The sequence below is a fragment of the Chelonia mydas genome, chromosome 22 (genome assembly GCF_015237465.2).
Source record: "Chelonia mydas isolate rCheMyd1 chromosome 22, rCheMyd1.pri.v2, whole genome shotgun sequence".
Taxonomy (NCBI): domain Eukaryota; kingdom Metazoa; phylum Chordata; order Testudines; family Cheloniidae; genus Chelonia; species Chelonia mydas.
Genome location: NC_051262.2, coordinates 3490339 through 3516764, shown reverse-complemented (window position 1 = coordinate 3516764; position 26426 = coordinate 3490339). Strand labels below are relative to the sequence as shown.

The 26426-nt window shown below is 46.7% G+C and overlaps 1 protein-coding gene across 1 annotated transcript; it reads left to right on the top strand.

Moving 5' to 3' along the window:
- The first annotated feature begins 877 nt into the window (after nt 1-877).
- On the top strand, nt 878-26046 carry STT3A (STT3 oligosaccharyltransferase complex catalytic subunit A). The gene is made up of 19 exons (XM_037882317.2): nt 878-1037; nt 4382-4461; nt 4952-5077; nt 5440-5500; nt 6586-6707; nt 7919-8064; nt 9518-9608; nt 10868-10974; nt 13157-13321; nt 14470-14650; nt 15681-15836; nt 17060-17151; nt 18166-18321; nt 18666-18854; nt 21347-21463; nt 21707-21809; nt 23106-23294; nt 24074-24189; nt 25779-26046. Exons 3-19 carry the CDS (start codon nt 4990-4992, stop codon nt 25815-25817), a joined length of 2118 nt encoding a protein of 705 aa, XP_037738245.1. The 5' UTR covers nt 878-1037; nt 4382-4461; nt 4952-4989; the 3' UTR covers nt 25818-26046.
- Nucleotides 26047-26426: the final 380 nt, after the last annotated feature.

Here is a 26426-nt window from a genome sequence, read left to right as displayed (position 1 = left end):
AATCTCAGAGCCTGGACCCCCAGCCGGAGCCCTCATCCCCCTGCCCCGACCCCCACCCCCTTCCCCATCCTGGTGAAAATGAGTGAGGGCGGGGGGAGAGCGAGTGAGGAAGTGGGCGGGGGTTTTCGGTTTTGTGCGATCAGAAAGTTGGCAACCCTGGGGGGACGGGGGACCCCAGGGCCCGGGCCCCACCAAGCCGGACAGCCCAGGGGGCGGGGAGTGAGCCCGGGGGGGGGGGACCGGACAGCCCAGGGGGCGTGGAGTGTGGCCGGGGTCCGGACAGCCCGGGGGGGGGGCGGGGAGGAAGCCCGGCGGAGCCCGGATAGCCTGGGGGGGGCAGGGAGTGAGGCCGGGGGGCCCGGACAGCCCGGGGGGGGCGGGGAGTGAGCCCGGGGGAGTCGGATAGCCCCGGGGGACCGGACAGCCTGGGGGGGGGCGGGGAGTGAGCCCGGGAGCCCCCCCCAGCCGAACAGCTCGCCGGGCGCAGCGGTCCCAGGCCCGCCCCGCCCACGCCCACGCCCACGCCCGGGGCGCGCCCGGCGAGCGGCTGGATCACGTGGCTCAAGCCCTGACACGCTCCGCCCCGGCCCTGGGGGGCGGAGCCGGGAGCCGTCCTCAGGCACCGCCCCCCGGCCGCCGCCACGGGCGGGCCCCACCTCGCCAACACCACGTCCGAATCCGGTCACGTGACACCCCGCCCCCCGGCCCCTTCCGGGCGTCTCTCGCCTGGACCGACACGTCACTGCTCGCGCCTCAACCAAACTCCCCCGCTCTCCAGACCCCGCCCCTCCTCTCACTTTTCCACCAGCCACAACTCAGTCCTCGAGCGCCAGTCCTGCCCACCCCCGCGCTGAGTGACAGGCCTGGCATCCAGTCAGCTCAGGCGCCGCGGGTCGCGTCCCCGCGGCGCGATGAGGGACAGCGGCCTGTGCCAATGGGGTGTGCCCAGGAGCGAGGGGCGGGGAGGAGGCGCGAGGCGGGGTGGGTGCGCCGAGCAGATGGCTGGCTGAGGGAGCGGGGCGGAGAGCGGCGCCCAGGTGAGGGCCCGGGCCGGCCTGCGGGGCCTCCGCGCGTGCAGCGTCGGGTCGCCGGGGGCAGTGTCCGCGTTGGCGGGCGGGCTTGTTCTCACCCCCCCCCCCGCCCCGGTCTCCGCCGCCCCCTCCCCCGGCTCTCGGCCCCTGCGGCTGGGGGAGCTCCCCGCCCTCCTTGGCCCCCAGGCCTCTCGGCCGGCGGGTGCCCCGGGGCCCCTGCCCGCCGGGCTCTCACTCTGGGCGTCAGGCCAGGGGCTCCTGGGGGCAGGGCCTGTCTCTTGTGTCGGTTTGTACAGCGCCTAGCACGGGGGGGGGGGTCCCAGTCTAGGACTGGGGCTCCCGGGTGCTACGGCGACGCTGTCGCGCATGACGGCGGGGTGCGGGTGCCCGCGGCAGCGGGTGCGCCGGAACTGCTGAGGGACCGGCCCCGGGGGGCAGCCGGGTGTGGGTCTAGCGCTGAACACGCCGAGGCCTGTGGCCACGTCGCTTCTGTGGCAGCGGGTCCCCTAGGCTCGGCCAGTGGGTCTCGAACTTTTTTTTTTTCTGCAGACCCTTGGAAATGGCCGAGGGTCTTAGCGGACCACTTAATAATCTTTCCGAACGCTGTTCGGACCGTTCGCTAACTGTTGTAGAGCCCTTTGGATAAAAGCGCTATATATAAAAAAATTATTAATAATTAACGTTTTGTTGTTCTACAAATAAAAGCACACAACTCATATTTTAATATCCGTAGTTTTACCTTTCAAATGGGATGGATGTGCCCCCTCTTCCCCTGCCACAGCAGCCCCCGAGCTGGGAAGGAGAGGGAGGGTCTCTCCCTGTCTTCCTCTGCCACGGCAGCCCCCGAGCTGGGACTGGGAAGGAGTGGGGGTCTCTCCCCAGCCACAGAGCTGGGGCTGGGAAGGAGGGCCATCTCTCCCCAGCAGCTGCAGCCCTGGAGCTGGGGAAAGTCGCCTCTTTCTCTGGCCGCTGCAGCCCTGCACATCCCAAATTCCCCCCCTCCCACCTACCCCCTCTTGTCACCCCACTGCCCCCTCCCACCTACCCCCTATTCCCCCCCCAGGCCACCACCTCACCTTACATGTGCGTCTTCTCCAGGGTCCAGGCACCTAATTAGTGGAGCCGTGCCTGTGTGGCTCCACTAATTAGGTGGGTGGCCCTTCATTCTCTTGTGTTCGACCGCCCAGGCGTGCACCTTAGAGGGAACTATCCGCGGACTACCTGAATGGAGCTTGTGGACCACTGGCGGTCCACGGACTACGGTTTTAGAACCTTTGGTCTAGAGTCAGCTCTCATGAAATTTCTGTCTTCTGCACTAAGGAGCCTTTCCCTGCAGATTGACAGTTGCATAGCCTCGGTGGAAGGTAGCAGTTGTGAGAGGTCATGCTCGAGGTGGGGGTACTGAGGGTCAGTCCCAGGGCGGGCTATTGGGCTAGAGACTTTGAACTGGACTGTGAGAAGTGCAGAGAGTGGAGACCTGCGATGAGTGACTTATGGTGCTAAGCTGATGGGCTGCTGTATTTTGTACCCGCTGAAGCTTTTTCAGGGCATGTGGCCTCTTTCCTCAATATGAGTTGCAATAATCAAACCCCAGAGGCCATGAATGACATTTATTATATTGATCACCACGAGGAGCTCTGTATCTGATAAGAGAAGTGCAATCACCTGGTCAGTCATAGATGGCAGTGGGCACTTTTTTTACATCATGATCATTTGGGTACCCAGTGCCATGGAGGAATTTAAAACGGACCCCAAGGTTACTGACTGCCCTGCTCTCACTAGTAGGGAGTGCTGTAGAGGAGCCAAATTCCTTGAAGGACTTTCCCTCATCCTACAAGCATCCCCTTCATCTTGCCTGAGTTCAGCTTTAGGGAGCTGGTCTTCATCCAGGTGCTGATTTTGGCTGGACATTGAGAAAGCTAGGAGATAGTGCTATGTACGTTTAACATAAAGAAGATGCAAAGCTGGGTATCATCTGTGTTCTGCTGGCACTTTCACCTGTGTTAACTCTGTAGCTCTCCCAAAGGCATCAGAGAGCTGTTGAATGATATGGGGCAGAAGATTGAGTCTTCGGGGACTGCAGAAGAGGGAACAGTTGACTGTAATGACACTGTTCAGTCTGAGAGGAAGGAGGGGATGTGATGTCTCGGTGGTATCTGTTCCACAGTTGTTCCATGGCCCTGAGCTCTACCCTTTTGCTTATTCCTCTTACTGAGGGCAGTTACTGTACAGGAATTGCAGGTTGCCCCATCTGGATGACAAAACCATGGCTGGACAATGTTCCTTAGAGCCAGCTTTGCCAGTTAGTAGAGTGACCTGTGAGGCAGACTGACTTACTGTGTGTGTCACCTTCTGGAATCCGGACAATCTATAGGCAGCAACTCCAGCACCATATCCTTTGTTGCCCTGAAGTTCCTGGGGCTGCTGCCAAGCTCAGAGCTAGATTATCCGTTATCTAGAAAATCTCCAGAGCCAGTGCCAGATTCTCTTGCCCTAACGCTCCATGGGCATTTGCATTCCATTACGTTTGAGTAGAATAATAATGGTCTTTCTGTGTCCCCCGAAATTGGGAAACTATTGAAAATGTAGCATCAGTGATTCAGTCTTGACTATTATTTTGGGGCAAGTTTGTAACTTTTCTGATAGGTAAAGTAGATCTGGAAGTGTTTCTGCACGTATCTTTATTTTATTTACAAATCCCAGGATAGTCAAGTCTGGTCTCCCCTGGCTTAATTGAAAGGCTCATTGGGTGTCTCAGACATATGGATATGGAGCTTTCTTTGTCCTTGAAGGGTTAGGGAATCTAAATCAATAACAAAGAGAACTTATTTCCCAAATGTATTTGTTAAAGAGGTGAGGTGTCAACAAAATCAAAGAGTCTGATGTATTCTGAATTAAAATCCCTTCTCTTTTTAATCAGGTTTCACTTCCCTCTTGTCTGATATCATAATCCTACTGGTTTTGTATTTATAGTGTCTTTGGGCTTGTCACGATTAGAAAAGTTTCACCGGTTGATTTTAAATTTATTGATTTAAATTGGTGCAATTTTACTACCCTATCCTGGTCCACAGTAGAAAAGTCCTGAATTTCTAGTGTAAACAATCAGGAGTGGGGGGGCGGGGGGGGGGGGAGAGATCCTTTCAGGCCCTCTTCATGTATCAAATGGGAGTAAAAAAGGGCACAAACTGTGTACTGTTTTGTTTGGGATTTTTTTGGTCTTTGCAGGTCACTTTAAAAGTTGAAGGGAGGGTTTTAGGCCAGGGAATGCTTTCAAAGTATTGCTTTTTGAAGTATTACTTATTGCTAATTGCTTATAAAACTTACATTTACATGGCACTTTACACACACAGAAACAGACACATCCTCTGCCCCAAAGAACTTGCAGTCTAAGGCAAGACAAACACAGACAAGACTGAGGACAGCTGATCAGGTGAGGGGGTTACTGGTGAAGAGGGATTGCTTGAAGAGCTGTGTTTCAAAGATGAATTTGAAGGGGAAAAGGATATCTGGCAGGTGAGGGCAGGGAGGGTGTCCCAGCCTTAGGGGGAGTATAGTAGAAGAAGCTGAGAGCGAAAGGAAGTGAGGAATGGCAAAGTAAGGGGAGGAGGGACTGAGAACAGAGATCTAAGTAGGGCTGGGATTAGTGAGAAGTTTGAATCAGATTCCATAAGAGACAGAAAGCCAGTGAAAGTATCCAGAGCAGGTGATGCAGTCAGAATGACAGGAGGGGAGACTGCCTTTTGGGGCAGAAATGGAGTGTGTTGAGGCATGGGGACGGTCCCATTCAAGGGAATATGGAGCTGTTAATTCCTTATTTAGAGAGCTTCTGAATAAGCGTCCTAACAGGAATCCGAAATGCTGCTCTTGGGCTGCGGGCTGCCTTGCTCTTGGCTCATCCCTTCTGTCCTGTTCCCTTTCAGGTGTTCAGGCATCATCCATCGCAGCCTTTGATGTGAAAATGACCAAGTTAGGGTTTCTCCGCCTGTCCTATGAAAAACAGGACACGCTGCTCAAGCTTCTCATCCTGTCGATGGCAGCTGTGCTATGTAAGTCTGAGCCTTGGTAATTTAACTATGAACATCCTCAAAAGGCAACTTCCAGAATTTTGCTAGCTCAGCTCCATGTTCTGCATTTCTTAGGGTAACGGAACTGAGCTGTTTTTAGAATTGCTTTTAAAAAAACCCTTTGTTATTTTTAATACATTGAAAATAACATCTCTCCACCCCAACTCCCTCAAGGGGTCAGTTTGAGCCAGTCCTGGATATCAGGCCAAACGCACCTTCTCCGATGACCCCACCACGTTTCACAGGTTTTAAGCTTTCATTGAATAAAGACATTGAGCTAAATCAAGTTTCCCTTGCTGTGTGAATGCTGTGCGTTGATTCTCCCTTCTGCCTATGTTTTGCAGCTTTCTCCACTAGACTCTTCTCTGTGTTAAGATTTGAAAGTGTCATCCATGAATTTGACCCGTAAGTATCATTCTTGTGGGCTCTGGTTAGTCTTTTTCCTTGTGAGAATGCAGAAATGGTGCTGTGTTTGTCAGGGTCACATTACCCTTCTGCAATGTCATGCGCGAGGGTGCTGAGGAAATTGCTCTGCGTTAAAGATGGGGGATTGAAAACGTACCCTTCATCACAGACCTTTAGATTGCCCTCCCCCAAAAGCTGGCACTCCCCTGTTGCCAGTGATTCTTGCTGGAGTGTGGAGCTGGCTTAGATGGAGTTAACTTGAACAGGTTCCTTCGTAGCTTTGGTATAAGTATGTTGCTGCCAGGGTGTGCCCTCTGGACCTGGTGGGGATGAATGCAGGACCCCCAAAAAGTAAAAGTACAATAAAGTACGCTTAGGTAGCAAAGCTCTGAGTGCCCCTTGCAGGTTTGAGCTCATATTGGGTTAATCTACTAGAATTTGGACCTTTGTGGTCACCTTTGAAACCAGTAGGAAGTAGCGCAGAGGTGGAGGCGGACAGGGCACCTTCACTACAGAGGTTCAGGATGGTTTAGCGAAGCTGGAGTAAAGTAGTGAACAGTTTTGTGACATGCTTGCTGGGAGGATGGGGGATCGAATTGGCTCTGCAAGTGATCTCTTCTGGCCCTGCTTTTGCTGAGGCTGTCCCAGTAAAAACACAATGCAACTATCTTGCAAAATGTTAGACAGCCTAGATATGCAGAGATCTGAGCTGCATTCTTTCTCTCTTCAGAAAATATACTGCCAACTGGTGTAGCTTTGTATTCTGTATCGTTAGTCATAAACGTCTATAGCTGGAGAGAGGTCCAGCTGATCACATTGCTACCTGCTAAAACTCAGAATGCATAGTAAAGACATGGCCAGAGCTCCTTGGATCTAATACTTGGTGCGTTTGCACATGAATCTCCTAAGGATTTTATTTCAAGACTGTGTACTGCTCAGCACTTGGGCTGGCACTCACGTGTCATAAATAGTGGCACTTCCTCGTGCATTGATTAGTTAAAGGCTGAGATTGGAACCTGAGGAGCAGTAAACAGCGTTTCCCATGTCCACGCTGCAGACACACTCAACAACTTATGATATTGCAGGTATTTTAACTACCGCACGACCCGCTTCCTGGCAGAGGAGGGCTTCTATAAATTCCACAACTGGTTTGACGACAGAGCGTGGTACCCCCTGGGGAGGATCATTGGTGGAACCATTTATCCAGGTAAAGCCAGGGTGTTTCTTTTGCACTAAACCTCACTTTAAAGTACAAGAAGTTCAGATGGTGCAGATTCCAAGCCCTTATCTTGGTTCAAGAGACTTATCCCTTAATCTTGTCTCTCCTGTTCCCTAGCTCCGATATTTTTGTGGCCGGGCAATCAAACTTGATTTTTCTCTCTCACTTTACATCAGTGTCATGAAACATTAGAATTGTTCTTATTAGTTGCGTAGCTGAAATGGTACCTAAGAAATAATTTTGGATAAACAAATTGACTAGTAATGTGGCAGCCCACTGGGCTAGCATCTGATTGTGGTAGTTCAGATAGTCCTTGCTAGGACTTAAGGATTATTCATCTAAGACCATGTGATTGGAGCGGCACATGGCTGTGTCTTTCCTCCCCCTTCCCCCCCCTTTATTCGAGTTTTGGACAGTAGCTGGCTGGCGTGAACTATACTGTTGATTCTACTTGCACCATGGTACCTGATTAACAGAGAGGTGGAATTCTTGGAGTTCACACATGTTGCATCCGATGAAGTGAGCTGTAGCTCACGAAAGCTTATGCTCAAATAAATTGGTTAGTCTCTAAGGTGCCACAAGTACTCCTTTTCTTTTTACACATGATCTGGGCATTCATAATTCTAATACAGCCCTCGAGATAACAGACTTCACTTAAATGTAGTCCAGTTTTGTCCTGCAGGGTTGCACTTTGTTGCAGATTCTCCAAAGGTAGAACATAGTTCAAAGCTGCTGTCTGGTTTACTCAAGGCCAGCTGTGGGAGGAAGTCTGCACTTTATCCCATGTTCAGAGCCCAGTTAAGACAGATACCAGATGTCTTTAAAAGGGTCTGGAGTATTTTGATGGCTGTCCCTTTAAATCTGACCAGCATTCTCTTGGATCAGAGGCACTGGCCAGACATCCCTGTTTTATATCCTCTCCCCACCAAGCCTCTAATTTAGGAAGGTTTGGGGGTCCCTGAGACCTTCAGATAATAGTGTTAAGGGCAATATAAGTACCTAGATAGTCATAATTTACGTAAGGAATTAGTGTAAATGCTTTAATCTGACTGTGTCCTTTAAATTCTCTTACAGCAGCTAAATTATCCCTTTCTTAACTTAAAACAGCATCTCAGTTGCCTTCTGTGCTAAATGAAGTATAGCTCATGTATTGCTGGTGAATCAATGACCCCTTGCTAACAAGATTCTCTATCACTCAGGTTTGATGATCACATCAGCAGCGATTTACCATGTTCTGCACTTCTTCCACATTACTATTGACATCCGAAATGTTTGTGTATTCCTGGCTCCCCTCTTCTCTTCCTTCACCACCATAGTAACTTATCACCTCACCAAAGAACTCAAGGTAAAGAGTAGATCTGTGCATAGCTTCTGAGTTTTGTAGCTTTCCGTAGAGGGCATGAGATTTGCTGTCTGGTGTACCTGTATGACAGAGCAGAAGCATTGAGAATTGCGGGGGGCGCGAGATTATGGTCCTTACTACTTCTGTTACTTTGTTGTCTATTGATTATTTGCTATTTGAGAGCCAGATTCATCAGGTAGTTCAGTTTATTCATCTGGCCTTGAAAAATCCCCCAAACTATTTGGGAGGCCTGTATATTCTTGACTGGGTTTTTTATTGACTCCTACCCAATGGGATCTTTTCCGTGCTCTATTTCATTTTGCACTGACCTCTGAGTGCTTGGCCCTGACTGGCTTTAATGGGGAGGCCAGCAGGTTAGCAACCATGCTGGGGTCTTACAGACTAGGAAAAAATAGCAGCTCTCCCCTTCTGTCATGTTTAGGTCCTGTGTCTCACATATGGCTCTGTGAGTGCTACAAATCCCACAATGCCTGGGGGTTTGTAAATGGCAATAGTTGGCCTAGGATTCCAGCTTGAGTCCTGTTTCCTTGCTCCTTGTCATGTTAAGTGTGGTAGGGAGAATGGGAGTAGGAGGGGCTGGGGCTTAAATGTATTGCCTCAGCTTGACCCAAAGGCAGCTCTGAGAGTTGCTTCAGGATCTCTACTTGTTTGAGGCATCTGGGCCACAGTTTATTTTGTGCCCTTTAAAATTCTCTGCTGCCTGGAGATGCCTTTTGAATGACCTGCAAGGCTTGTAATTGCACAGCGATGTGTGTCCAGAGCCTCCGCCGTGTCACGTTCATCTGCATGAGCAATGCAGTTCGGTCCCAAGTGCCTGGGCTTTATTTTCCCACCAGAGCTGCTTTGCACAGTGATAGTGCAAAGTCATTCATGTTTGCTTAGTTCTGCCCACTGGCTTTTAAAAAGATGTTTGAGCTGGAGAGGGTGACCTTGGGCTACTGCCCAAAGATCCTTCCGCATTCAGTCTCATATGTTCGTGTTCCCCATGCCAGCCTGCCCAACTGGGAGTTTCAGCCTTACTGTCAGCATTTTGTAGCCATAATGAAGGTAGTTTCAGGATTCTGTTTAGATACAGCTCTGTGAGTTCCTTCCTTCTGCCAGCTTTCTGTCAGGGTGGTACATGCAGTAATCAGGTTTGACTCTCTGGTCTGTGTTTCAGTCTCTGTATTGATCCCCCCCTCTTATGGGCCCCAAAGGGGATCCTCCTCCAGCTCTCCTCAGCTGAAGGCAGGCCCTGATACAGGTCTCAGAGGGAGTGGGGTATGGCAAATCTTCTCTAGGGCTCCTGGGGCTGGGAGAATTGATTATTTTACCAAGTCACTAAGCAGGAACTGTGCCTTGGGTTAGTTTGCTTTTGCCAGCCATGCTTGTTTGTAAATCTCTCTTTAAAGACTGAAGTTGAATCTCTTTCCCTCTGACCATATGTGGTTCCCAGGATGCAGGGGCAGGTCTCCTAGCCGCTGCCATGATTGCCGTGGTGCCCGGTTACATCTCTCGTTCTGTGGCTGGCTCCTATGACAATGAAGGTGAGATCGGTGGGACTCCGAAATGGGATTATGTAGAGACAGAAGGTAACCCCTAAAGAACCACTACGTGCTGAAAACTGACTGTAAAAATAGCATTGTGTGATTCCTCCTGTATTCGCTCCCAGAGACACACAACCGGGTCATTCTTAATCAATAATGATCCACCAGACAAAATCTTCACTGCATTGAGATGTGGCTTTTCTCCTGCCCATCCAGCATGTTTTGCCTGTCCAGTTGAGGCAGCTGACCTCTCAGGACAGAAAGCATCTTTTCTCTTTTGTACAGAAATGAGCATGCTAATCATACTCTAATAGGAATATCATCAGTTTCAAGTCACCAAGTGATTCTACCAGCTCCATAGACTCTACTACACTTGCCATGTTTCTTCTTCCCCTTACCTCACTGCCAGTGACAACAATTCTGCAACTGAGATGGAGACAAGTTCGCTCTTGGTACCTAAAACAGAACAGAATCCAGCTTGCTCTTCTGCAGCTGTATTGGTACTGCTGGGGCTACCAAGAGTCAACTTGTCAGTCAAGTTAGCAGATGTGACTTGGAGAGGCACCAGAAGCAAATTTGTAGAGTCAGAAGGAACCATGTTTACCTTTTTTAAACCTGTAACTGCGCTTTAAATTGTAATTTAATTTACATATACATTCACATACGGGGTAGATGTTTCTTCCAGGGGCCCAAGGCAACATAGACAGTGACATGTTAAGTTGTCCGTGTAACAGACAGTAATTTTGTAGGCCTCTGCTCCTTGCGATAAGGATTTCTGGCGTTCGCTCTGTCAAGGGTGCACACAGCTTGTAATATATTGAAATCTAGGTAGGCACTGCCACTGCACATGTGGTTCCCAAACCAGTGGGGGGTTTTTCAGGAGCTGGACAGTGTGTGCTGTGCCCTAGTCCCATGGCTGAACTTTGAGGGAAGGACATTTTAACATAGGGCAGTAACTTTCATAGGAGATCACATTGCCAGTGATGCAATGGCTATTACTAGTGTGAAGAAATTTTGTCTCCTTGGACAACATGGTGGACCTAGGGTCAGGTTTACCAAGGTTTTTAGGTGCCTAAAGATGCAGATGTTGTCTAGTGAGATTTACAAAGGCGCCTAAGCAAGTTAGGCACCTAATCCCCATTGAATTAAAGGGCTTGTCCTTTTTGCCACGGTGAGGTTGTCCTGGGCCCTTCAGGGCAGATATTTGTTTTTGTGTCCATAGTTTTTCCAGGCTGATTTCTGTACGTTATTTTGCTCAGGTATTGCAATATTCTGTATGTTGCTAACTTACTACATGTGGATCAAAGCAGTGAAGACTGGCTCCATCTACTGGGCAGCCATGTGTGCCCTTGCCTACTTCTACATGGTAAGTGTCTGTTTCTGTTCATAATGTTTAGGAATCTCCAACAAGCCAGTGACCACTTCAGCTGTGGGAGTTGACCAGAAGTAACCAAAATACAGCCTGGGTGTCAAATGTGTCTTGCAGCTGTCTGTCTCTGTTTCGGCATTCAGTCTTCCATCGTGTGTTCCTTGGTGATTCCTATATGTAGGGTGTATCCTCCCTGCGGCACACCTGGGTATTGAAGTTGAGGGTGACTATATTTTGTATCATTTTATGCCAGTTACGTGTGTCTGCCTAGTTCCTACCAGGTTGCTGATGGGGCCAGTGGTTGGGAGGCCTTGGATTGACTCCCTGCTGATTGAGCTTTATTATCCATTGACCCTTTTTATTATAGGGGGTGATGTTGCAGAGTCCAGGTATCAAAGGCCTTGTCCTCATTAGGAGAAAAGGTGTATTTTTTTAACACATTAGCTGATCAAAGTAAAGCCTAGGGTTTCCATATACAGACTGACATGTTAAAACTACAACTTGCCTTGCCTACATTAGGATTTTAACATGTGTTGGCCTTCACCTTTTTTCCTAGTGTAGACATGGTCAAAGCAAATAGTAAGCAGAGCTGCCTAGCATGCTGTCTGGTGTCTGAGGACTCCAGAGCAGCCCAGCAGAGATGCTCTGTTAGCAACTCCAGTGTAAAGAGAATTTATCTGAGGCTTAAAAAAACTAGAATTTGATTTCAAAGCCAGAAGGACATGTTTCCCCCATCCTGTGGAACATTCATCCTGATATGTTGAAATGAAGTGGGGGGCAAAGCTTTCACTCCTCCTCTTTCCTGTGTAGTGGGTTTCATTTTGTCCAGTGATCTAAGCCTGCCTGGATGCTGCCATTAAGACCCAGTGGTTGCTGTATAGTCTCAGATGCTATTTTCTGTTGCTTTTTCTTTATTTGGCTTTTTTGAGTGGAGCAAGTAGGGTCAATGCTCTGTTCAGCTTTTATGAATACTGTATCAGATTAACTGCTAATGATTCCCAGTGTTACATGCAATATTGTTTGTGCATAGTAGTAGCATTGGCGAGTCTGGGTAAGCGTCACATAAGACTATATTCATAATACAGCAGATAATGCAAGATCTGAGATGAGCCATTCTGAAATTCTTCCATGTGGCTACAAAGATAATTCTCTTTCTTTGGGTGCATTTTCCTGTCAGGTCAGTGCTGGAGAGCTCATCTAAACTAGCAGAGAAAAGGCAGATTTTTAAAGAAGAGTCACTTACTTAAAAGGAAAGATGTTTGCAATTGGGGCAGCACCATGAATTTTACATGTTCTCTTCCCTCTAGTGGGATATACTAAATGTACAAACAACAGTAACATTTGCCCAAGTCTGCTGAGAGAAACAGTGAACTAAGTGTTAGAAAAGCCAAAGAGGGATGTTAACTCTGCATTGTTTGAAGCCATCACAAGAAGGCTGCTATATATGGACAGTGTTAATTTTGAAGAACGTTTCGAATTGGTAACTGTTTAAAAACGACTGGAATGTGATCAAGAGTCCCACGTATGTGGCATTGGCTACTGTGAGAAATTCCAGTTTTCACATGGGTGTTGATGGGAATTTGTTTCCTTTTAAAGGGAATTTTGAAAGTATTAGTTTGCTTAAGAATCAGACCATTCCTGAGTGAAAATGGTCCTGTTTTTGAGCAAAAGCCCATGATACTTTGTGGGTATCTTGTAAAATTGGACCAGTTATCCTATGTGGCCTACGTGGCAGATGAGGGTAGCTGTAGTCTGTCTTACACAACCTATGAGCATACCACGCATTTCTGTGAAGTTGGCAAGCAGGGGCCTGTGTTGGATAGAGTTTGGATGCCCTGTAGTGAAAGATGCACAGCTCAGCTTAGCTTGTCTTCCTTAATATATTTTACTTAAATATTGATGGTATTTGATCTGCTGCATGTTTGTTGCTTCCCTGGCATATTCACTGAGTGCGCAGTCTTTCGTCCACTCTGCAGTTACTCTCCCAGTCACGTTCGCCATGATTTGTATAAAAGGGAGAATGGCTTTTCAGCATTGTAGTATTCTGGGCCCAGTTGTCTCCCTGTCAAAAAGAGTAAGGGAATGGGAGATGGCCTGTAGAATATTAACCTCTTTTCCATCCCCACAGTGCAACTCGCTCTGAGCATAGAATTGTTTTTTTTTTTCTCTTCTTACCCAGGTCTCCTCGTGGGGTGGCTACGTATTTCTGATTAACCTGATCCCCCTGCATGTCCTTGTGCTGATGCTGACAGGACGCTTCTCCCACAGGATCTATGTAGCCTATTGCACCGTGTACTGCTTAGGAACCATCTTGTCTATGCAGATTTCCTTTGTTGGCTTCCAGGTAAGGGAATTAAATGAAGCAGTGAGATGGAGTATGGTCTAGCGGTTAGAGCAGGGGAACTGTAGGTTGATGTTTGAGTTCTGTTCCTGGCTCTGCCATTAACTTATTGTGTGACCTTAGGGGAGATGCTTCACCTCTCTGTCCCTCAGTTCATATGTAACAGAGGGATGATATGACTGAATTTCCTCCCAGAAGCGAGCAGGGCTTCATGAACTTCGGTAAAGCTCTTTGCACTGTTCGTCAGAGGGCTGCAGATTGTTATCAGTGCTAGCAAATATCCTGACCTGCTGTGTTCTGGATATTTTAAGTTATTATAAAACCCATTGTTATAAAATAGCTGTAAGTTCCAAATCACTTGGGTTTGCCTGTTCTTAAAACCACTTGGTCTTCACGGACTTACGCAATGCCATTGTGATTAAGGTCATTGTTTCTTATTATGGCTTTTCTAGTCCCAGTGCTAATTATGGAAGGCCGGGTTGTCCAGTGGGGGATGGGTTCTACTTCCAGCTTTGCCATACTGACTTTCTGGGGCCTTGGGCAAGTCACTTAACCTCGCTGTGCCTCTGTTTCCAGCTCCGTGAAATGGGGAGAAAGCTGCTTTACAGCCTTTGTCAAATGTTACATGTTTACAACTTAGCCTGGGCGTGGTTGTAAGGCTGGGTGACTTCTACAGCAGTAGGCTGGTACTAGATTATTCACTGCGTCTTTGTCGTTACCTTTTATTAAAATACCCCTATTTTCTCATAAACGAATGAGCCAGCTGAAACCATCTCGAGCTGCAGTTATGTGGTCTTTCTGGGCTCCTGCTTAAATACTCAGGAGACTTAATCTGAGCTACTACCATATGCTAAATGTTACGGTATCAGTTCAGGTCAGCATCTTTGTTTTAACAAGTTCTCGGGGAGAGAGTATGTGGAAGAAGGGATTGGTATGATCAGGGCTCTCATTGTGGCTCCTGGATTTAATTTTCTTTCTGGCTTCCTAAGAGCTTTAATTTGTGTGAGAAAATGACTCTTCCTGGCCGAGTGGTGCACTCTCTGCCCAGAGGGGAAGGCTTCATGTGACTCGGTGAGAATGCTGCTGGAAAGCAGGTTGAAATATCTGCTGTCGTTCTCCTTCGCATCTGATCCCGCTCTTTCTCCTCACAGCCTGTCCTGTCATCTGAGCACATGGCTGCCTTGGGGGTCTTTGGCCTGTGTCAGATCCATGCCTTTGTGGATTACCTGCGCAGCAAGCTGAACCCCCAGCAATTTGAAATTCTCTTCAGAAGTGTGATCTCCCTGGTTGGATTTGTTCTTCTCACGATAGGAGCTGTGCTGATGCTGACAGGTAGATTGAGATATGTGACAAAAGCTGTGATCATGTTGGTGATGGAACACATGAATTTTCTGCTTCACTTTCCTGCTATTGCTTTGAAAAATGGCATAATGGTTAATTTTAATTCATTCCTTCAATGAAACAGGAAAGAACCCTTATCTTGGCTGAGAAATTGTACTAGCTCTTGTACCAAAATCTGCATGCAAAGTGTAGCTCTACTCTGATAAGTAGAAATAGCTCCTTCTTCCTCAAACCTGATCCCCTGTGTGTGTGTTCAGAGTCATGATCTTCTTATTTCAGAGTAGCAGCCGTGTTAGTCTGTATTCGCAAAAAGAAAAGGAGGGCTTGTGGCACCTTAGAGATGAACCAATTTATTTGAGCATAAGCTTTCGTGAGCTACAGCTCACTTCATCGGATGCATTCAGTGGAAAAAAAAAATGCATCCGATGAAGTGAGCTGTAGCTCACGAAAGCTTATGCTCAAATAAATTGGTTAGTCTAAGGTGCCACAAGTACTCATAATCTTCTTATGTTATTCACTAGAAGCATGTTTTTAGTATTTTTGTTAGCCCAACAGAGCCAGCACAACTCTGGGAGCTGGAGCTGGGGTATATTCTGGTTCATGCTTTATCTTCAGAACAGTTAACTAATCTCCAGCAGCAGAATCTGTATGGTTGGTTATAGAAGTGTCAGAAAGGACTCTCGGATCCCATACTGAGTTTGCCGAGCTAGAGGTTACACAACTGCTGCTTGACTTGGAATCTGAACAGATTTGACCTGGAGTCAAGGAGAGACTATTACAAATGGCACTGTGGAGCTCCATGCTGAGAGTGCCTTTCAGAGGAGAGCTGCACTTTACAGCTATTTTAAAACCTAGTAATTCTGAGGAGTAATAAATTCAGTATATTAATAGTGTTGCATGTGATCAATATTTGTGAGATACAATTACAGCTCTACATATTCGTCCTCTGTAAAAAAGCTTTCTGGTGTAAACTGACCTGTGACTCCAGTACATAAATGTGGATTTCTCTCCTCTCTGCCAGGGAAAATCTCTCCTTGGACTGGCCGTTTCTACTCTCTGCTGGATCCTTCCTATGCAAAGAATAACATTCCCATCATTGCTTCAGTCTCTGAGCACCAGCCCACCACTTGGTCCTCCTATTACTTTGACCTGCAGCTTCTTGTTTTCATGTTCCCAGGTGAGTTTAGTGCACTTGTTTATGGAATGTGCTCACACCAATCCGATTCCGATGAAGAAAAAAATTGCTGCAGAAATTCTAATGACAGGTCCCTGCCCACACCAAGTGGGCAAAGCCCTAGAGTGGAGGAGCTTTATACCAAAAGCCAAAACCCTTGTCCGACAGAAGATCAGTGGGAAATTGCATTGCAATGTACAGCTGGTTAGGCCTACATTTTAGGGCCACTTAAAAGCTTCAGCTAGTGCACCATGGAGCTGCCCCCGGCTTAGCATTGTCAGCCATGCGTTTCATACTACATCCACTCTGAAACCTGCACTTTTACTTCTGGATGCAGTACAGAGTGTTGACCTTATGGCATGGCCTGTGTGGCTTTGGTCCCAACTGCCATGAAAGAGCATTATCTAGCAGAGAGAACATTGGAATGGGAGTTAGGACTTCTGGGTTCTGTTGCTTTCTCTGCTACAGTGTGATCCTGAGCAAGTCATTCCATTCTCTGTAAAATGGGATGATAATGCTTAAACTGCCTTGTAAAATACTTTCAGATCTATGGATGGAAAGCTATAAACACAATAGGTGCTGGATATTATTACCACTGGAGAGACAGCCTATCCCTACCATGAACTGTTGTCACTGCTGAGATTACCCCATGGCCTTTTGCCCTCAGTCTTTAGATCGGAGCATTTGGGGTTAATTGGTGCTAATATTTTGAATTACACCCAGATATGAGTAAGAAGCAAGTGCCGTCTGCAGAGCATTGGTTAGTGAGGGTAGTACAGGCTTGTATGCTTCGTACACAAAAACCCTCTAAATCAGCTGAATCATTCGTTGCTGTGCCAATAAAATGTCCTGCTCATTGTCTTAATGCTGTAGCACTCCACATACTCATGGGTCTCCTTGTTATGCACAGTAAGCCCAGCATTTGCTCCGTCTTCTAACCCTCAACCCCATGTTGACAGGCTAATTCATCACAAGACAGCCTTACAATACCTGACCAGCACTGCCCCATCCCTGGTGTTAATGCATTGTAGCCTTGCATTCCCCTTGGACAGCCTAATGCTGCATGTAACTGATTTCATTGTTGGCAACAGGTGATGCATTCTAAAATCAGGTGATTCATAACATTCTGTTTTGGTCCTGCATTTGTTTAATACAATGCATTTTAACTCTTGGCCTGGAAGGAAATTGCCAAGCTGGCTGCTGACCTGTCTCTCCCTCTCTTACAGTTGGTCTGTATTACTGTTTCAGTAATCTGTCGGACGCCCGCATTTTTATCATCATGTACGGCGTAACCAGCATGTATTTCTCTGCAGTCATGGTGAGAGCTGCCACGTGCTGAGGATTGAATGTGCGAAGTCACGGGATTGACCATCCTGGGGATGGAAAAATGGGTAGAAAGAGGAAATGGGTAAAGTGGAGAACTAGGATGGCTCCCAGTCAGTCTGCTACTGACTCACTAGTGGCCTTAGAGTAATTTCTCCTCCCTATGTCTGAACTTTTTCATTTGTCAAACAGAGCTAATGTTACCCACAGAGTTAGTTAAAACAGTCATGACATTTTTCTGTTTTTCAATCACACATGGTTGTGAGGTTTTGTTAGGGAATGCGCCCTTGCGAGATTTTTGAAGTGGCAAGGAAGTATCATTAGTTTATCTATTGCCATCGCCATGGGTGAGTAGATTTTTGGGAGGGGTTAGTGAATGTTCTTTCTAGTTTTTCACAGCTGAGTTGTAAAGCCCATCAAGCTTCTAGGTGGTAGGCTCTGGGTTTCATTATTAAAGCTGAGTGGCTGATGGTGAGTAGTTCAGGATTTTGGTTTAGCACATTGTGCCCCAGGTGAGAGTTGACCTCTGTGCATGGAAGCATCCGTTAATTCTTGGTTACAGTACAACAGTATTAGAGGTTGTAGAAGTGATGTTAAATTAAGATCCCTCCTGCACATGGCTGGTGGCCATCCCTGAGAAATTCAAAGACCCCCATGGCACTAGGCATGTTGCCTTGCATTCTCCTTGGACAGCCTAATGCTGCATGTAACTGATTTCATTGTTGGCATTAGGTGATGCATTCTAAAATCAGGTGATTCATAACATTCTGCTTTGGTCCTGAACACCAGTGTGTTCAACATAATGATGGTCCACTGGAAAACAGTCTTATGTCCCAGGCTGGGATGGTTATTGCGAGTACAGTATGGCTGTTTGCCTGTACAGTCACTGCATCCATGGGGAGGAGCTATATGCACCCACTTTCTGTATTCATTTCTGCGCTCATTGTGCATTTTGCTAGGAGCTCATCATTCTGTGGCCAGGTACTAAATGTCCTGTTGTCTTCAACAGGTGCGTCTCATGCTGGTTCTGGCCCCAGTTATGTGCATTCTGTCTGGCATTGGGGTTTCTCAGGTGCTCTCCACTTACATGAAGAACCTGGATATCAGCCGACCAGACAAGAAAACCAAAAAGCAACAGGACTCTACCTACCCTATTAAAAACGAAGTGGGTTTTCATGCATGATTATAATCCAGGTTTCAAGGGGAAGCCATGTGGGCACTGATCTGGGGGAAGTGCCCCAAATCTCTATGGGGGAATGTAATTAAAGGAGGTGGGGGAAGGAGATTGCGGGGTGGGGGGAAGTGACATGGGGATGTTCTCTAGCCCTCCTTTTGAGTAGCTCAGAGAGGATCAGTGGGAGAGTCTCTTTTCTAAGCATAGAGTAGACCAATCAGCGCTTGTGATCCCTGCACTTTGGTTGAGCACAGTTCTGTGATATGAGGTTGAGCTCTCTTTCAAAATGAGTGAACCTTCTGACATGCTTTTGATACTGTCTGTTGCTTCCCTAGGTTGCCAGTGGCATGATCCTGGTCATGGCTTTCTTCTTGATCACCTACACTTTTCATTCGACTTGGGTAACCAGTGAGGCCTACTCCTCCCCCTCCATAGTGCTATCTGCTCGCGGGGGGGATGGCAGTAGGATCATCTTTGATGACTTCAGAGAGGCGTATTACTGGCTGCGTCACAATACGCCAGAGGTAAACTGCCACAGGGTCTCTGCACAAACAAAGTGATCCTGGGGCTTGGTTTCAGGTGGAGCAGGGAGACTTGAATCCTGACAGCTTACAGGGCTGTTGCACCTTCTGTCGCTGGGGAGACAATGGCAACAATTTGGGCTTAAATGCTAGAATATTTGGCTAAATTAGATTTATTCCGAGTAAGAGGAGGAGGCACTGATCAGATTTTTATTTAAATGTGCTAAATCAAAACTGAAACAGAATTAAATCTGTTTCTGAAGAGCAGGGTTTTATGTTTGTTTTCTCTACTGCTGTACCTGTCCATGGTGCACAACTGGGAGTCTGGACTCCTGGGTTCTAATTCCCCATGGTGTGTGACGGTGGGAGGTCACTTATCCAATATGTGCCTCAACTATTCCATCTGTAAAATGGAGATAATAGTTGCATAGCTCCCTTCTAGGAGAGTGAAGAGGCCTAACTAATTAATTACTGTTTGTAAAGGGCTCTGATAGCCTGGTATGAAAGGCACTACATGAGTGAATATTATTACACTGAGTAAGCATGGGGTTACATTTGTAACCCATCCCTAGGTCCCAAGCTTCCTGGCAGGGGCCACAAGGCCCTATTTGCAAGATACTAATATTCAGCATGATGGCATCACACACTAATGGAAAACTGGAAATTTAAGTTAGCTGCTTTTAGTGTGTCCGTACAGGAAGGGCCCTGATAAATTGCCCGTCATCACTTGCAGAATGACTTGCTTTTACACTGTTAATTTCTTGGGGAAGTGAAGGTTCTTTGCCATACTGTCTGTTGCCCATCAGCTGGTTTGTTTTCTGTAGAGCTGCATGTGGCACATGGATCTGCTGTTCACAAGTGCTGGGCCGCTGGCCTAGACTTGTGGGAAGCAAACAGCTTTGACACATTTGTTTCATTTGTGGGAGGTTATGAAAGTGTAGGTCAGTTGTTGCTCTAACTTTACCATTATGTCCCTTTGGACTGGCACTGGGGAGCACAGCTCACCTCTGCAGAGGGATTGCCTATGAGGATGAACCTCAGAGTTCCGAACACATTGGGAATGGAGGTTTTTCATAACTCTGAACAAAACATTATGGTTGTTCTTTGAAAAGTTTACAACAGAGCATTGACTTAATGCAGCTTTGAAACTTTACTGTGCAGAAGAAAAATGCTGCATTTAACCATCTTAATGTAAATGAAACAAGCACAGAAACCGTTTCCTTACCTTGTCAACTCTTTTCGTTTAAACTTTCCCTTTATATTTTTAGTAGTTTGTTTAACACAGTACTGTACTATATTTGCTTTCCCCTCCCACTCCCCCCTCGCTGCTGCCTGATTGCATATTTTTGCTTCCACCTGTGGTGTGTGGTTGACCGGTCAGTTCATAATTCTGGTGTTCTTAACTCCGAGATTGTACTGTATGTCTCTGTCTTGGCCTCCGAGACCCAATGTGTCACTTTAAATTTAAAACTGTCCGGTGCAGTGAGTAGTTCTGTCACACACAACATAGGTTCGGAAATTATCTCGGTCCCTGGGTCTCTGGAGCAATTGGTTGTTTTGCAAGACTATCAGTCTCCAGAAGTTAACATATTAGTGACTCACTATACAATTAACGCATGGAGCAGTTCCTGTGTTGGGCCTATCTAGCCATGAAAATGAACCGTTTTAGAAGGTTGCAGTGTAAGGCAGTTTGATCCTACCTATGTAGACTAGAGCAAACTGCATCACAACTCCACATTCTAGCGTTACAGTCTGGGTCGTTGCACAACTGTAACACAATCTCAAGTGGTTGTAATACACCTTAATTCAGTCTGTGAGCAAGAATGCTGTCCACTGACATGGTCAGTTTGGCTGTGTAAATAGGTCTTTGGCCTCAGATTTCAGACTCAAAGAAAGGGATAAAATGGCGAGGTGAGGGTTCCTCTGGATACAGCCTGAGCTAGAGGTGATCTGTATGTTGAAATGGTTGCGGGGAATATTGGCAGGCACAGCATCTTTGAGCCCCTTCTCCATTTTAACAAAGCCTTTCTTGGCAGCTTTCAAGGAATTCCCTGTTGCAGTCTTGCCCTCTGTGTATTTTGTAGCTAGGAAATGAGATCGCAGATAGTTCTTTTCCAGATGTCTTTATTTGCAGAGATGGCCCAGTTTGCTGCAGAGCTCAGCTGTTTGAGCAAGCTTTTAATGCTCTTGCGCCCGCCCCGCCCCGCCTGCTTTGTCTCTGAACCTTTGGCATACGTGGCTCTATGGCTGCCCAACTTTTTTCCATCACAGACTAGTTCAACTTCAGTGAACACTGTAGTGTCCTATAATAATGTTTATTCCTAAGCAACCCTAGAGCCAAAGGACTTTGGGAACCTGATGCAAATGTTTAAGCTTCTCAGAGCAAATCACTCAGGCCTGCGACTTAAGTGTGTTGTAGTGGGAATAGGACAGCGCCCTTTCTGAATTTTGGTTGAAAGCAGGTGACTAATTGGTTCTTTTGTATTTGAATGCAGGATGCAAAGGTCATGTCCTGGTGGGACTATGGGTATCAGATAACAGCCATGGCGAATCGGACGATTCTTGTAGACAACAACACCTGGAATAACACACACATCTCCCGAGTTGGTCAGGTAGGTGCAGTGACTCCTTGAACGCAGGACCTCTCTTCTTAGTGTACCAGGAAAAACCTCCCATGGATGAAGATGAAATCTTCTTGGGTCCTGCACTGAATGGAGGTTCTAGCTCTCATTTGAGTGACCCATGCTCTTATTTATTGATGGAGACGATTCCATGATGCAGCTTGTACTCCCGTGTGATGGGGTTACTGTGGATTTCATGGCTATGGCTTGACTCTGGCTTTGTTTTTCTCCAAGGCAATGGCATCCACCGAAGAGAAGGCCTATGAAATTATGAGGGAGCTGGATGTCAGTTATGTGCTGGTAATATTTGGAGGCCTCACTGGATATTCCTCAGATGGTAACATATGTCACTCTAAAACCCTTTTCTTACAGCTCTGCAGTGCAAACTCCTGCATGCTAACTCATCCCTCTAGCCCAATTGCCCACACTCCCTTCTTGCATGAATAACCCTTATTTCTGTGCTGTGATGCTCTCATCTCCTGCCTGCACAATGCACAGTAGCAGGTTGTGCATTCAGCTGCTGCACCATGTGACCACTGAAGAGCTGGCTCGAGCTACACTGCACAAGCAGCAGGGGAAGGAAGGACCTAGCCCATGGTTACTCTTAAATTGGGAGGGTTTGTTATTGGTGTTTTTTTTTTAATCTAATGTAAATTAATCCCAACACACAGACTAGAATGGACAGGTAGGCTGGAGGTTCTGCTAGGCTTCTGGGATGGATAATCAGTGTAGGGATGAGCAGGTGCGTGGCAAGGCCAGAATGATTCATGCAGCTGCTCCATCTTGCTGGTGAATGCCTGGATTTGTTTGTACGATACTGTGTGATCAAAGGGTGTCTAGGGGGCTTGCTAATTGAATTGGATGGTATCTTCTGAGCCTTTAGGCTGGGTATTAGAGAAACACAAAACCAATTCTCTGCCAGGAACAAGAACAATCCTGCAATTCAATTGTAGGTACCCTCTGGAACTTACAATAGCATGTTATGCAGTAATTTTGCAAAGTATTTAAGTTACTGTGAGACTTATTACCGATGTAGTGATTAAGTGCCTCATGATTACTGATGTTTGAGGGAAGGATGCAGTTTGGGTAGCAGGTGGAGCATATATTCTGTGTTCCTGGGCAAAGTCACTTACATTCTCTGCCTTCATTTCCCTATCAGTAAACTGGAGATAATTCCCTACCTCCTGGTGGGTATTGAGGTTTAATGAATTCACGTTTCCACTTGAGAAGAACCTAGATGGCACCTTTTACCTATTTGCTCACTGAGCTCCTAGCTTGTACGATTAGGGGAGATTACAGAGTTCAAAGCAGCTTCATCTACCTTGTTTCTTCACTCAGATCCACATATACAGTTTCAGCCTGAAGTGAGGCTCTCCAGGAGGTCCAGCTGCTACTGACATTTCTGAATATAGGGACTGAGGGCACCTGCCTTTCAGCCTTGTTCCTCCAGATGGGCAGTTGTCTCAATAACCACATGCCCTGTGTGTGGTCCTTCACATGGGTCACCTAACTGGTGGAGGCCTGAAGTCTGAAAGGTGACCCTGCTGAGTGCCGTTCTTAGCTGCTTAGACTGCTTGCTTGAAGTACGTGTGATGCGTAAAACACTTTGACCTCTCTTTCCTACCTCCTTTAGATATAAACAAGTTTCTGTGGATGGTGCGAATTGGTGGAAGCACAGACACCGGGAAGCACATAAAGGAGCACGATTACTATACGCCGACAGGAGAGTTCCGTGTGGATAGGGAAGGTTCCCCTGTGTTGCTCAACTGCCTTATGTATAAGATGTGTTACTACCGCTTCGGGCAGGTCTACACAGAAGCCAGTATGTAGTAATGGTCCTTGTGTTGGTATTGCAGAAGAGTATCAGGAATACTGTCTAGGCATTAGAGCAGGGAACATGGGTACCCAGATCCTGAGGTTCTGTTCCCAACTCTGATGCTAACTTGCTGTGTGAATTTGAGCAAGTCCCTTCCTGTTTCTGTCTCTACTCTGTAAATGGAGAGGATGTTGTTCTACCTCCTGGGGGTGAGGAAGGAGGGCTTCTATTGGCAGGACTGTCATTCCAGCACCGCACACCAGTGCAAAGTTTTGTTTTGGAATATAAAATGCATTGCCAGGCTGTGGGCTTTCTTTGAAGGCATTGGCAGCTCTGAGCCTGCTGTGCTGATGTTGGCGCATGACTGCCTTTCATGAGAACATCTTGATACCTGACACCCAAAAGTTAAGGATGCATTTGGAAAGGAATACAGCTGAAAGGAATATAAAAAATAACACCTCCCACTTACCTTGTTTCCCTGCTCTGGCTTGCCCTGAGGAGGCTTGTACTGCAGCCCTTCAGAACATAAAGAGATGAAAATCCGACTTTATATAGGGGGCACAGACTGTGTTAGAACTCACAGGAGGCTGTACATTCAGAATTGAGTCATCTGGGGAAAGAGAAGAGCCTGGCCAGCTCCATGTTTTGAATGCATTTTCTGCCCACCGGGTTTTGAGAGGCCTTGGGAAAGGGTTTTCATTTGGGTTGGAAGGACCTGTATTATTTTTGCCAGAAATGTGGACTCTGAAGCTGTTGGTCATTTTCCCCACTCCCATTCTTTCTAGAGCGCCCCCCAGGTTATGACAGAGTGAGAAACGCTGAGATTGGAAACAAAGACTTTGAACTCGATGTGCTGGAGGAGGCATATACCACAGAGCACTGGCTAGTTCGAATATACAAAGTAAGCAGGCAGTGGGTGCTATCGTCTCTCTACAGAGGAGCGGGGGGAAATTGTGAACAGTCTGGGTATCTGGGGTTTGCCTGTGCTGGGATATGACAGCCTTTTTGGAAGTCAGACTTTGGGAATTTTTTTCTTTTAAACAAAGGATGGAGTCCAGCCTTCTAGGCAAGTTTAGGCTACTGATATGGGCTACAAGTCCTGGGAAGCTGCCAGGAATGCCGTAATAGCTGGACTGCTAAATTTAGAAATGAGTCAAGCTTTAAACCAGGTCTGATGCTGCCTTTCCTTCAGGGCTCTTTGTTTCTTTAGTTGGCATTTTCTGTATTGTTGTACCGGAAATGCCCCATTTTGATTAGGATTCTTGAACATTCCTTGCATGCCCAAACAAGTGTCAGAGGATGTATTTTGTCAGCTATGCTGCAGGGGAATTGGGAAGGGTAGGCCACCAGATGGCTGTGAAGGTGATGCTCCATAGATTAGATCACAGATCTTATTTCTGCTATACTAAAGTAAACAAATAATGAATGCAGACAATGGCACAGGACTTCAGTTCCCCTGTACTGATGCCATTTGTTTGGTCTTTATATGTGATCGCATCATACCTTCTCTGAAACAGCAAATACCATTTTTGCCCTTTGCATTAAATACTCAAAGGCAGCATGGGTCCAGTGAGCAGGGCACAAGACTAGGAGTAAGTAGAAATAGGTTTTAGTCCCACTTCTGCCACAGATTTGCTCTGTGACCTTGAACAAGTCTGTTCACCTCTCTGCATCTATTTCTCCATCTGTAAAATGGGGTTGATGATGATAGTAAGTCCATCAATGGCTATTAGCCAAAATGGTCAGGGATGCAACCCCGTGCTCTGGGTGTCCCTAAACCTCCAGCTACCAAGAAATGGGACTGGACAACAGGGGATGGGATCACTCTGAAGCATTTGACATCGGCCACTGGCAGAAGACTGGATACTGGGCTAGATGGACCATTGATCTGATCTAGAGTGGTCTTTCTTAGGTTCTTATCTTAGTTACCAAGTGCTGTCAAAATCCACATATGGCTCCCATCACCATGGTACCTAAGCACTATAGAAGTACAAAGTGGTATTCTGTTACTGTGTTTGAAAGTGGGTTATATCTGGATAGTAATGTGCAGCCAGCAGTCTAAAGAATTTGGGCTGAACATTTTATTAAACTTTAAACACTGAAATTTAAAATTATCCTGTGGCTACTTCAGCTAAGGATTGGAACCGATGGAGCATGTGTGTGGAATATAACGTTACAGACAAGTGAAATGATCCTAGATGTTTCTCCCCTCACTTAGTTGGATAGCTTGTGAAAAGGTAGGGAAACTGTGTAAGTGAAATGACTTGCCCTTTTGGTGTTTAGAAGTGCACGAGCTACAGACAGCAAAGTACTTGTGAACAGGAGTAAAAAGAATGTAACTTTGAATGTTGAGTTGCCAATACAAAGTGGACAAATCAGTACTAATAATTTATGATTTCTCCTAAAGATGTGCTGGAGTCAATACGCAGTAAGTAGTTCCCTGTGTTAATGGAACTATGGAAAGCTGCAAAGATTATTTGTGTCTTGCAGGTAAAGGACTTGGATAATCGTGGATTGTCAAGAACATAAATTTGCCTTCAGCTTTAACGCAAACTGCACTGACCGAGCCTTTGCCTGTGAAGCAGAATTTTTTTATACAGTTTGTAAGTGCAGAAAGGAGTTGGATTTAACTGCCCGTGAAGTCCCATCCTCATGCGTTCAGTCTGTATTCGATGGAATGATTTTTTATAAATACGAACCAGTTACCAAATCAGAAATAATGGCTTTACGGTGGGTTGATTAAAGGGGGAACGAAAAAGAGTGTGTTTCTTTTTTCCCTTCCACTGATGATGCCAGATGCAGCAATCCAGATGTCTGCACTTCCCCTGATAAACAGGAAACGCATTTTGGCCGCTGTCGATCAACACTCAGCAGTCTATAAAACAGCAGTCCTTGTCCATTTAGAATTTCAGATCAAGTCTATGAAACCTCTCCTCCCATCTAAACAAGCAGCAAACTTCCTTGTGGTTTCCTGTACTGGAGGGCACTGAACATATTGCCTAATATGAAGTGGCAGCACCTGCTCCCCTGACATATAAAACCAAGCCTCTCCCTGCCAGCCTGTATCTTCTGCAGCCTGTGTCATTCTAGGCAGCCTCTACCTGACTGAGCCCCCTTGTTCCAGACCTCCCTCTCTCA

Bases quoted from the DNA above. Each gene is read 5' to 3' on its own strand.
- STT3A (XM_037882317.2), top strand. From the start codon at position 4,990: ATGACCAAGTTAGGGTTTCTCCGCCTGTCCTATGAAAAACAGGACACG. The intron at 5,501-6,585 runs GTAAGTATCATT...ATGATATTGCAG, and splicing joins GTCATCCATGAATTTGACCC to GTATTTTAACTACCGCACGA. The intron at 8,065-9,517 runs GTAAAGAGTAGA...TGTGGTTCCCAG, and splicing joins ACCTCACCAAAGAACTCAAG to GATGCAGGGGCAGGTCTCCT.